The sequence below is a fragment of the Brienomyrus brachyistius genome, chromosome 1, assembly GCF_023856365.1.
Source record: "Brienomyrus brachyistius isolate T26 chromosome 1, BBRACH_0.4, whole genome shotgun sequence".
Taxonomy (NCBI): Eukaryota; Metazoa; Chordata; class Actinopteri; order Osteoglossiformes; family Mormyridae; genus Brienomyrus; species Brienomyrus brachyistius.
In genome coordinates this window covers 29917825-29931243 of record NC_064533.1, presented here as the reverse complement: position 1 = coordinate 29931243, position 13419 = coordinate 29917825, and the positions used below count along the sequence as shown (strand labels likewise).

General features: G+C 41.1%; 1 protein-coding gene across 1 annotated transcript; it reads right to left on the bottom strand.

Annotated features, from left to right (window-relative positions):
- Positions 1–2128: 2128 nt before the first annotated feature.
- LOC125740453 (leukotriene A-4 hydrolase-like) lies at positions 2129–13085 on the bottom strand. Its single transcript, XM_049011612.1, has 19 exons — positions 12894–13085; positions 11040–11170; positions 10617–10737; positions 9869–9937; positions 8895–8999; positions 7622–7674; positions 7407–7479; positions 6683–6823; positions 6549–6572; positions 6399–6469; positions 5551–5662; positions 5235–5379; positions 4934–5037; positions 4710–4780; positions 4378–4432; positions 3960–4055; positions 3778–3860; positions 3571–3675; positions 2129–2636 (listed from the first exon to the last, which is right to left on the bottom strand). The coding sequence occupies exons 1-19, from the start codon at positions 13047–13049 to the stop codon at positions 2498–2500; spliced, it is 1854 nt and encodes a 617-aa protein (XP_048867569.1). The 5' UTR covers positions 13050–13085; the 3' UTR covers positions 2129–2497.
- Between the last annotated feature and the right edge of the window lie 334 nt (positions 13086–13419).

Genomic DNA, 13419 nt, shown 5'->3' with positions numbered 1-13419 from the left:
GACACCCTCAACGCCCTGGCTGCGCCTAGAAATTCTGTCCATTAAAGCTATGAACAGAATCGGTGACAAAGGGCAGCCCTGACGGAGTCCAACCCTCACCGGAAACAAGTCCGACTTATTGCCGCCCATGCGGACCAGGCTCTGGCAACGGTCATACAGGGACCGAACCGCCCTTAAAAGGGGGCCCGGAACCCCATACTCCCAGAGCACTCCCCACCGGACTCCCCAAGGGACACGGTCGAATGCCCTCTCCAAGTCCACAAAACACATGTAGACTGGTTGGGCAAACTCCCATGAACCCTCCAAAACCCTGCTGAGAGTATAGAGCTGGTCCACTGTTCCACGGCCAGGGCGAAAACCACACTGCTCCTCCTGAATCCGAGGCTCGACAATCCGGCGGACCCTCCTCTCCAGGACCCCCGAATAGACCTTACCAGGGAGGCTGAGGAAGTTGGCTAACTTGTACTTTTTTATTTTTTGGTCCAGCTCATCAGTCATCCCAAACCAGCTATATATGGTTTATGTCAGGGGCCAGGTCATCTGTTGCGGTATGCATCTTTCCAAGTTCATGAGGTAACACTACATAACATTGAGGTATGATTGGGGTTATCATCTTGTTGAAAAACAAATGATTTTCAGTAGGTCGGTCCAAAATATTCACAGGTACAGTATAAGAATTTATTTGTATTCAATTCCATTTTACTTTTACTGACTTAAATTCAAATTGGAATCCAGTTCTGCATCCCGTTTCAACCACAGTTTAAATTCAACTCAAATTCCTGAATTGATTTGGAATTTCTGAGCCATTCTCAATTCAATTCGGAATGGTACACAACCCTACTGCCACTTATAAGGGTCAGAAGGAGGGGACCACACCAGTTCACCCTGGGTGGAATGTCAGTTGCTTGTAACAGGACCTCACTGGAATCGGGGATCCAAAAGGGGAGCAAACCAAGAACCAGACCGCAAAGCTGAAGATTACCAGAATATTCAAAAGAGCCAGACGATCCATCCAGAGAGTGAAGGGTAAGGCTGGTACACGTGTGGACAGGGGGGCAGCAGGACACGCTCATTCCAAGGCAGAGGGCAAGATTCACACTCTTTGGATTAGGTATGGAGAAGGAAGGAATGGAAAACCACGCAGGAAAAGATTCAAGGAAGCACGAAAAATCAGGGGAAGTGAACACTGGAACTGGCACAATCACATCAATACCCCGCATCGATAAAACCAGCTGGACCGATTAAATATGTCTGGTAATTAACTCAAATAAGCTATAGCTACAATTCAGTTGAGAACAGAGATGGATAATTCAGGTCCAGAAAGTAAAAATCCAGACCAAGATTTTGTTTCAACTAACCAGTTGAGTACTCTGTGACTCTTTAGCATATGTGAGTGAATGGTGTGTGAGTGTGTCCTGCGATGGGCTGGCCCCCCATCCTGGCTTGTTCCCTGCCTCGTGCCCATTGCTGCCGGGACAGGCTCCAGACCCCCCGCGACCCAGTAGGATAAGCGGTTTGGAAAATGGATGGATGGATGGTCCCACAAGGTTGGAAGTATAGAATTGTCCAAAATGTCTTGATGTGCATATAAAGATATTTTGGTTCATAAAGACATAGTTGGGTGAGTTTGGTGTGGAAGAACTTAACTGCGAGCCAGGGTGGAGGGGGGTGGGGGTGCAACTCCATATTGCAGCCTATTGTATTAGATCAGGATGTCATAAAAGTTCATGTAGGTGTAATAGCCAGGTGATTATTTTGATATTCAATACATTTTTGGCCATTCATTTTAAGAATTCCATAAGGCTGAAGATTTTATCATTACAGCAAATAAACAGACATCTAATGAAAGTGAATGAGCTGTCAAACGCTACTCACATTTTGTAAGCAATTTGCATTAACTGCCACAAAGTTAATAAAAGTTTCAGTCAAAGAGAATTTACAGGAGAAGATGCTCCCATGAATTGTATATCAATGTCGTCATTGTCATCATCTTCCTGGTGACAGTCACAGATGAATTGTAGATGAAAATTCAAAGTTTCATACAAGTTTTATGAATGGAGGTTAGGCCATACATATTATTTGCACAGGTAACTGTTCTCATGGTAAAAAACACATTATATACTTAAAATTGTTTTAGAGCAGTTTAATAATTTCATGTAGGACTTGACCGGTGTCAAAAAATCAATATCCATATAATCAGGAGTAAGAATTTCTGCAGTAATTAGTGACATTTACAATGTGCACATCTGAATATGGGAAGACATTTTATGTAAATTTGAATGGAGATAAGCGATTTCTTTTTTAAAATCACCTATGAATATAAGTTTTGGAAATTTTACTAATATTTTCCCTGAGACACTGTAAAACCAACCCTGGCAGGGATAATAAAATCAGGCTGTTTGACTATGGCTTTTAAATACCATGTGTTTAACACCATGCGGCAGTGATGCTAGAGTATACAGATTATGCTGAACTGATCCATACATATAGTAGCAGACTACAGGCTGGGGGTCTGGGCTTGTTCCAGCTTTAGGTCCTTGGCTACCAGGGCAGCTGTGACCTGGTGCATGCAAGGCCGGTTTTTGAGGAACGTCTCCACCACCTCTGTCCGGAATTTCTCAAAGCCATATAACTCCCTGAAAAGCACAGAACAGAGAATGAGGCATGGAGTTGGCGGGAGAAAGGACACATTCAGACACACCTATTGATCAAGACAGACAGAGATACAGTAAAATCCAGCTATAACAGACTTCAAGGGACCTGGAAAAATGAAACTTTGTTATATCCAAAGTCTGTTATAGCCAGAGTTGCTGTATGCCCAGAACACAACTATAGGACACCATTTACTCATGCCACACCTCAGCAGACACACTTGTACAATATAATAATCTATACCACATGTAGTAATCCAACTTTACCTGACCAGATGCGTGATTATTAATAATACCGGCACGACACGCGCCTTGTAGGCAGAGCCTGCATGTCCGTTATACCCCAAAAAAAACTACAGCTAAGAGAGGTCCAAATTTTTTGTCCGTTATAAGTGAAATTCCGTTAAGCGAGTCCACTATAACTGGATTCTAATGTAGAGTTTTTTTGTCATATGAACGGTAAACAAGCAGTTTCGCTGTACAATGAAATTCTGACTTTGTACATCCTCCTTTCACCACAGAAGATATGCATTTATGTTTAATAGAATAAGAATTTATAACAAATAAACTAGTAAGCCGTCTCTGCATTTTCGGAGGTGGAAGCGGTTGGTGTTATTTATAGTGCAAGGTCGTACACACACCTAATTGCTTGTGAGTAGAAACCGTTTAACGGTCTTATCTGGGACTTCACACTTAAAATAAGAAACCTCTCCCCGTAAGGGAATTGAACCCTGGTCTCCCACGACACGTGGGGATACCAACGAGGAAGTACTGGAAGGAAGCCTCATGACATCGCAGTTATCAGATTTGTAAATGTCCTGAGGCAGTTTTAAGCAAACAAAATCAGCAAGCCAAACAGTTACTGTTGGGTTGCGTGTGCAGTTGCTGTAGGGGCTGGGGAGCAGAGACTGGTCGTTACCTATAGAGAGGCCGGGTGAACTTCTGGCGTCCCTGCTCTGTAGCCATCTTCAGACCAAGAGGAACTGCATCCTCCCACTTGGCTCTTAAACAAACACGAAGCCATCTAGAAAAGGCAGGAAATGCACATAAACATTCCCAGCACAGCCTCCGCAACCAAAACATATTGTGACATTACACAACACAGCAAGGCATAATACCAACATACCGGACTCGTATTTCGCAGTTGTTTTTGCAATTCAGGTTGTAAACCTCCTGCATCCTTTTCACATGGGACAATGGAATAGGCTCCTAAATGGAGATGAAATTTAAATAAAAATCAGAACAGATTCTAAGGAACCAAGACCACCATCTCTACTGAAACCCATAATTAAAGGTCCATCAGCATACCTCCTGCAGCAGTAAGGACAGGAATTCAATTATCTGGTGAGAGGAAAATCCCTGTATATCCTCTGGGCCGAAGCTGGCCAGATCTTTCTCTTTCACCTGGGGACAAGGAGCGGCAGATTGTGATTGGCCAGCCATCATTGGTAATTTATAGCAAGAAATGCAAAAACGGAGGAAAAGAAATTGAAACAGCCCACTTCAACCAGTACCAGTTTATGCATAATGGATTTAAAAGCTCCATGTATGTTTTCCACTTGTTCTTTGTTTTTTTTTAACACAGGAAATGTTCTGGTGAAGGAGAGTGAGTCCTGAAAAGGCTGAATAAACCATGAGAGTCTGAAACAGCAGAGTCTCTTAAGATCACTTCAGATTCTGACCAATTTAAAACAAGCAAAAAGGGCTTGTGGGGGAGTCACTGCACCTTGGTCCATCGCTGGCAAAGAGCAATGCAGGCATCTGCCAGAGTGCTGTCATACCTGTGTGGGGACAGAGCTGCTGTAAATGAAGCAGATCTATACAACAATCCCACCACACAGCAGGCATGCAGGCACAAACATATACTACAAGTACTTAGTCCTTGTATACCATATAGTAGAAAGCACACCAAGGTTAACATTTCAATATCCTGTTACTCAAGTAAAAGACGATAATTAAAAAAACCCATGCAAGTTCTTTGTTTACAAGGCCACTAGCACTCCCCGTTCACTGCACGCTGGTCTGCCAATTCAATACTCCTGCTCTATGCCGACTTACTCTGGTTTAAATGGGGGCATTCCTGGAGTGTGAAACCAGCTGTTCCAGTCCACTTTATTCAAAACATCCACCTGAAGAGGACAACACTGAATGACTACAAAAATTTTTAATCAAGGATATGCTAGAAATTTATTAGATGCTTAGGTCACAAATTATTATTATTTTTTTGGTTATTTTCTTTGGGTTGCCTTTGCTATACGCTTGTATACACCATTCTCAAATACCTTATCCTTAAAGTAGACATACAGGTAGTTCTTCCAGTCTTCAGTGGTAACACTGCTGTAAGCAAACAGCTGGATGTAGGATTTAACAAACCCCATGAAAACCTCTGCAAGCAAAGACCCAGGAATGTTATTTAATAGAGAAAAGCAATGAAATTCTAAGCGCCCATTGTTTGTTAATCCAAATACTGTAGTGTAGTCATTGAAGCCATTAATAATATCAACCTCATCAATAATACCTTTGTATGTTCACATGTAAATAGAAGTACAGTCAGAATGTGTGAAGATGTATACAGGAGGGTACCTGGTCCGCCCATCAATTCTTCCAAGTGGTAGAGCAGAGCAAAACCCTTTTCATATGGAACTGAGGAAAAGGCATCATCAGGATCAACATCTTCCATGTTGATGACCAAGTTTGTGAAAGGGCTTTTAGCACCAAAAGTGTTTACCTGTGAGACAGGAGAATCCATTAGATGGCAGACATTCATTAGCAAAACTGCCACCCGTAGAAGTGATTTGGCAGATTGAGATCAGTGTCTATTATGCAGCAGCCATGTTAGTCAATTCACTTCCCAATCTATCCATCCCGATCTATCCAAAAACCACTCTGCTAATCTTACCGCCTCCTTCAAGTCCTTCCAGCCTCCCATGGCCATGAACTGGCGGAACTGCTCGTTGTGAAGATGCCTGGCAATCATTCTCTCCAGGTATACGGTGTGCCCCTCATTCAGCCTGAGAAAAGTGTTTCAGCTTACCAGCATTGCAGTATACACGAGAACAATTCCTAATTACTACAACCTCGATTCATAACATTCGCAGCCCACACTTTTGATACTCACAGTTAAATGCATTTTGCTTTATGACAAAAGTTTCAAGTGATTAGCTATTGAATTTCAGGAAATTTCTGTAACACTTTCCATAAATACCACATCTATAAGACTTGATGAACACATTCAGAACACATTACAATGCATTTATAAAGCTTTATAAACACGGCTATAAATATTTATAAAAAGGCATAACACGATATAGCCATATTTATTATGCATTATGAATGGATTCATAATCTCATCTATGATGCACTTCCTTCATACACACATACCTTCATAACGCAGTATAAAGCAAACAAATCATCAATTCTTATACCTACCATTATAATCCATTATGAAGGTTTCCATAGTGCATTACATTACAAACGACAGCTTTAAGTGAAGTATTATCAAAATTTCTATTAACTTACTCCACTATTTTAGATATTGCACATTTTCTATGCCATCACTTTTTTGTCCCACAAATAATCATTCTGAATGATTAATGAATTATAGAAGTTTGTTTCCAAGCATACTAATGACATCTACAAAATAATCACCAGGTCAATTGATTTTGGATTAATGTGATTTAAGAGAGAACTTTCATAACTTCTGAAAAGCACACCAACTTAGGTGAGGTAATGTTCGTTGCAACATACCAGAAGTGCTCCCAAGTCCTGTTGGTAACCAAGTTTCCAGTCCAGCTGTGAGAGATTTCATGAGCTATTACCTAAGGGGGAAAAAGGTCTAAATATCGAATATAGATACTTTTCTGTCTGTATACAGACTGCTTAATGTAAGTCACTTACATTAGACAGGGACTTGTCACCTGCCTGGAAAACAAGAGAGCAGTTTAAAGCAGAGAAAGGCATCAGGTCCTTCTGACTGACAGCACCACACATCTGCTGAACCTGATTAGACGTCATGCCCTGTGAACACTCACCAGCAGAGTGGGTGTGGCAAAGGTGAGACAGGGGTTCTCCATGCCTCCATAAGGGAAGGAGGGGGGGAGAACCAGGATGTTGTACTGTCCCCAAACATACGGGCCAGCCAGATTCTCAGCAGTCTTGAGCATGGACTCTGTCTGAGATGTGCAAGACATTTTAATGGATATTTTACACATTTATGCAAATGAAGCTGCATATTTTTACTGAAGCTAGTCAGGATTTTATTCTTTGCTTCAAATCCAATATTGCCAAGTATCGACTGATCTAATCCTGAATACTGATTAGGAGATTAAAAGTTGAAATCAGTATATTTTATATTAAATAATTTGAATGGAAATTAACTCATTCTAATATTCAAAATTATGCAGGAATTTAAAGTTCTATAGGGTTCAAACTTTGTCACTATTGTATATAGTAAAGCAATTTACAGACATTTTAAATTTGCAAAAATCGATGAGTAAATATTTTTATTTTGTATCACTAAACTGAATATTACAACGTAATAGAATAAAGCTATTTTTGTGCTTCATTTTACATAATCAGAATAGTTCTATAAATTTCTATCAAGACACCACTGAAATTTCACATTTTACAGACTACAGTAAAGTAGAAGTTATTTTAAACCTCCAAATTCTTCTGAAAACCTATACAATATACACTGTTTTTGAACTTCCCCAAGAACACCAAGTCAAATTTAAGGTAGTGTCCTAAAACATTTACCTCTGTGAACTCAAATGCGGCGAGCTCCACCATTTCCTTTTCAGACCACACTGAAGACCTTGGTCCGATCTGTCTGTCAGACATATTACCTTTCATGAGCAATACTAAAAAAAATCTGCTTATATTACAAACTCGGAAGGTCGATTTTTCAGACAGAAATTCTTAGTACACAGCTAATAGTGACCAAGGCAGAATCTTGAAGTTGAGGTATGTACCTGCTCTCTAGTGCGCCCACCACAATGGCGATCAGATACGATGGCATGGGGACCTGCAGATTTTGGGACAATGGGAGATGGGGGGGGGGGGTAAAAACACCAATTATTGGCTCAGCTGGAAAACTCATCTTGCTGCACTCACAGCTTCAGTAAAGCTGTATCAATTTTGGAATTAATTGATTTTTCGCAATTTACTTTGTCACAATTTTTCATTGCTATTTTGAACCTTTCCATCCATCCGTCCATTTTCTAAATCACTTATCCTTCTGGGTTGTGGGGGGTCCGGAGCCCATCCCGGAAGCTATGGGAGACGAGGCAGGGAACAACCCAGGATGGGGGGGCCAGCCCATCGCAGGGCACATTCACACACTCCTGTAGGTACTCTACCACAGTCCAAAGACATGCTGAGGCTATTGGAGTTGCTAAATTGCCTGGAGGAAACCCGACGATGACATGGGGAGAACATGCAAACTCCGCACACATGTAACCCAGGCGGAGACTCGAACCTGGGTCCCAGAGGTGTGAGGCAACAGTGCTAACCACTGCACCATCATGCTGCCCCCAACCTTTGCATCACTTTATGCAGTACCGTTTTACTGCATAATTGAATGTTTTATTTCACTTTTCCCAACATTTTCTGATTTAAAATATGCTGTTTATGTAGCCTGTATTAAGTGCACTGCAAAGTAAAAATGCAGTGAAGTGTCTACTGCTGAAATGCTAAGGACTAAGAAAAGTCTATCATTCTGTCTTTTTTGTTTTAAAAAAAATATATGCACTTTATGGTTGCAAAAAGAAATGCATAGTTTATGCAGCTGGCAGCTGAAATGTGCAACAACTCAAATTTGCCTTAAATTTGGCTTGTTTAAAATTTAAGTAGTTCTCATTTGAATATTGGAGTGTTAACCATCTGGATACAATGGCAATACCGAGATGCACTGTGGTGTATTCAGTCGTTATACTGCCATCGTAATGAGTATTGTAACATGGGCTAGTTGGCAAGACCCAGCCCTAATATTCAACCTCAACTGTTTTCAAAGATCTAGGTGGCTGTGGAGACAGAAGAATCTCATGCTTTGTTTGCCTATTTCTGATGCCACAAAACATAATGTCACGCAAATAAAACATCAATGTTGTATTTTTTAATGATCTCACCTGGCATGCTAAAAGGCACAATTACTGAAAACAAAACCCTGCCCAAAAACTAGATTTTTGTCACCTTTATTTTCTCCAAGCAGATGACTAGACGAAAGAAGGAAAAAGACAAACTAACCGTCTGCCTGAAGCGGTAGATAGTCCGGCTGCTGTCTTGGGGATCCACTTCCTTCCCATCAGGCACCGCACTCATAAGAGCCACCAGGTCCCTGGGAACAGACACCTGCGCACACACACACACACACACACACACACACACACACCAGAATATAAATGTGTAAACAAGCTCATTACAGGGCATTTTATGACATTGCTAGTTAGTATTCTTCACACCTAGCTTACCAGGCAAGATGGCTGATAATACTATATGCATTTTTCCCCCCACTGTGTGCTATGAATTTCATCAGTACTGACTGGCAAGGTACAAGGAAAAAAAGGCAAACTATGTGTGACTGTTTCCCTTATTAACATCACTGCACCAACACTGACTTAAAACAAAATATCACATCCTGTACTACACCCACTTTCGCTAGATGCTGCGAAGACGACACAATTGTTTTGCACTAGTGTGACCTCACTTTCTGCTGCTACAATCACTGGCTCCTTTTTCCAACCCTGTTCCATCTACCTATTGGTCCTCTTTAAGACAAGCTTACTAATTGGCCTCAGTATATCAGTCACAAGTCCACTAACCCAATCAGAAGGATATTCATGCTACAAAAAAGTTGCATGTACAGGATCCCTGTTTAGTTAATCATTCTCCATCCTCACCTATTACGTTCAATACCCGTCAGTCCCTCCCGTCCTTTATATCAACTTTCCCCCATCCCCTTCTGTATTGTGGTGCCCTTGCCCTCTCATCCCCAGCTGCCAAGTGGTTAAAAGGGTTTCTAGATATGAGAACTGGAGCAATGGCAAGAGGTGAAAATTTTATACTTAGCTCCCACCAAGGATGCTTCACGCAGCTACATTAAGGTTGCTGTATTGACACATTGGTTTCCAAAAGACTTTAACGCAATCACCAAGCAGATGTACCGGGGGGCTTATGAAGACAGATCTTACAGGTGTTGCGGAGGTGACAGGTGAGCTTACCTGGGCATAGTAGGTGTGCTTCACCGATGGGGTGTCTTGGCAGGGCACCATGCTCCTGCAGTGAATGGCCTGAAACCCATCATTCCAAGCCCCACCCAAAAATGAATAAAACAACATCAATGCGAATAGGAGCAAGATGAAAGAAGAAAGAGCCAGCAGAGAAAAATCAAAGAACCGTGACAGAAATGATAAATGCCAGAGACATGTTGCAGTAAAGACAGCTGCCCTTTGGACTTATTCTTCATCTCATGCCGATCTGATAGGTATCACACAATAAAAGTGTGGAGGGTTAATCCCGCAAAACGCCCAAGTCAGGCTGCGGCGATTAAAGGTGCAGATAATACCAGAGGTGCCTTTACCGTCATCAAGTGATTTATTAGGGCTAACCAGCACAATCAGTAGAAGCAAAGAGCAGACATAAAAACTAATTATAATTTCAGGTGTCAGCAAAACAGGAGTAAAGAACACAACTGACTCTTGCATCACTCTACATAATATGTCTACTTCCCACTATATATAAACATAAAAAACATATAACACATAAAACATCAATAAACTTTCACTTTAGGCAGTCCTACTATTACCAGCAGAAACTTTTCTTCCCTCAAAAGAACGGAAAATGTTTCCAAGAAACATATCTAGCAACTTCTGTGCAATTCTGAGTAAAAAAAAGCACAATAGCAGGAATTCCAATCAAAAAGGCAATACTGCATGCAGGCATGCCCTGACTGAATGGGAGATGATTTACCTGGCACTGGCTGAAGAGGTAGGGATGCTTCTTCCCAGCAGTCTGTTCAGGATTGAGCCACTGAAGGGCTGAGGCTTTTGGGGATGTTTCAAAGGTCACCTCCACGATCGCATGTTGACCCCTGTGGGATTAACACCCAAAGCCTTTACCTCAACTAATTCCAGGAAAAAGATACCCAACAAATGGACCTTCACACACTTTACAAGTAGGCCCGAGAATGTAATCTGCTTATAGGCATTGAGATAAAGGCCACATAAAGGCCTGATTTATTTTTATTTCATATTAATACATTTCATTACCAGGTCTTAAGGTAGTACAGTATAATTTTCATAGACTGGAGAATGTCAGCGGCATCTTGAAAAGAATCTGTTTGATGTTGTTGGTTGTTTAACAGTCACCAATTGCAGCCCACAGAACCCTTACCGGGAGAGGTCAAAGGGCAGTGTGATTTCCAGAGGAGCTCCCTTAAAGCTGTGTGATGCACCAACAGTAAACTTAGCTTCCTGTCCATTGGCTGTCACCTTACAAATCTTCAGGTCCTTTGTATCAAGAATCTGTCGTGGGGAAAAAAAATGTTCCAAGCAGAAAACATAAGTTTTCACTACCCATTTTTTATGTAGCCCTATAACCCAGATTACACCATGAAATGATTTCATTATTCCACACATGTAGCCTACAGATGTGCATAAATTCTCCACTCTGGAGGAATGCCATTTAAATGTTTGCCAGCAATTGACATCAGCTTGATCGCACTTAATAGTAATAACTATATGACAGAATTTTGCATGAACTTGTCCTATCCACCCTGTTAAGGCAAGCAACAAAATTATTATGAAGTCTGTTGAGCTGGCCTGTAGCCTAACCATGAATTTTGTGGGTTGGATGGCAGTGGATCAGCAACCTTACCGATAGGTTGGCGGTAAGAGGATGAGGGAGGGAGCAATTTAGGCGTAACAAACCTATACTTTTACTACCTAGCTATATGCCTGCTGTTGAGCAAAGCACCCGACGGTTTCATCTGCCATCCACCATTTTAGCTGCACACCACTTACGTATAACGTATAAAGGAGAACAATCTTATTTGCATTATCATTTCTTAGATTTTTCGGATTAAAAAAAAAAACTGCGTAGTTCCCTTTATTTCACGGCTGTTGGAATATAGCATGTAGCAATCGCGAGTGGAAAACCATGCATGACACGTGAAGTTTGACTTTTCAGTGACTGACTAGCATTTTCATCATTTAAGTCTACTATAGCCAAAAAGAAATACAGTAACTAAACTTTATAGCTAAAGCTAAAGACTGCCTGTACCTTTGGGAAACTATGGCCAATAGCTAATCTAGAAATATTCCTAGTTCATTATCAGCCATGAAAATATGTAGGATTTTATTTAAATTTGCGGCATCCATGTTCCCCTTTCTGGAACTTCATGGTTTGTCTCTTGAAGGCACTATCTTCTCACCAGTCATCACATCTTACAACCTTTAAACTGTCCTAATCACTCTGCTTCATAATCACCACAAGACTGTACACAGGTATGCTTCATAAAACCACCGATAAACTAATACCTGCATGTATTAACTGCATTTCAATATTTCGGCCAAATAGAAGAGCGATTGTGGAGAGCAATCTGCCAGTTAATCGACACTGCCACTTCGCCAAAATTAATGGGAAAAATTCACCATTTAGAACAAATAAAACTAATATTATGTTTTGTTTCACTGCTGAAAGCAGAAGCAGCGATATATGGCTTTAAGAATTATGTACATTTTGCGGGGACTTATTTTTAAAACTTTCACTAAATATAAATCGGCACTGTTTTTCAGGTCCAAGTCCTTAATTGGTTATGTACTTCAAGATAGACAACGAACCTCAAAATTTCAATGATAAGTACGTGGTGCTCTTCTAAGCGCAGAATAGCAATGATTTTTAAAATCCGTAAAAAGTTGTACTTAAATTTATATTGCATATAATTTTACATTTCTTTTTAAAATAACTTCACACAAATCAGAATAAGGAAAACTGGTACATTTCAATAAATGAAATCCTAATGTAAAGTCGGTAAGGTTCAGTTTTGATTCACTGAACGTGGTAGCCAGCTAATCGGTACAACAAATTGCATCAAATGCAATGCATAGTCTTTCATAAAAAATGTAGCTCATGATCGATAATAAGTGCAAGTGAATATACTGCATATATATGAATAAATACCGTATTCGATGAGTTAATACTAAAGAACATTACGGAGACACAATTCATTAGCCTTGAGTACTATACCAGGGTGGAAAATTTATCTTCCAGAGCTTCAATGGTGAGAGCAACCTTCCCTTTTAGAACCTGACTGTCAAAATCGACACTGTATTTCAGGTTCAAGTGCTTGGTAATGCACTTCAAAAAAGACGAGAATGAAGCTGGATCCGCGACAGCAGCCATGGTCCTCAGTGTGCTGACACATGACAGAAAGCTCTTTTAAAGCAATTCCTAGTTTACGCTATACTGACGTTAGTGTTGCATTGTGGGATTTGTCGTTTTTACTCAACGAGGCGATGGCAGTTAAAAATCCATCGCCTCGGGGGGGGGGTGGGGCAGCAGCCCATCGCAGCGCACACTCACCATTCACACACACTCCTACGGTCAATTTAGCAAGTCCAATCAGCCTCAACATGTCTTTGGACTGTCGGGGGGGGGGGGGAACTGGAGCACCCGGAAAAAGTACCTGCAAACTCCGCACACATGTGACCCAGGCGGAGATTTGAACCTGGGTCCCAGAGGTGTGAGGCAACAGTGCTAACCACTGCACCAC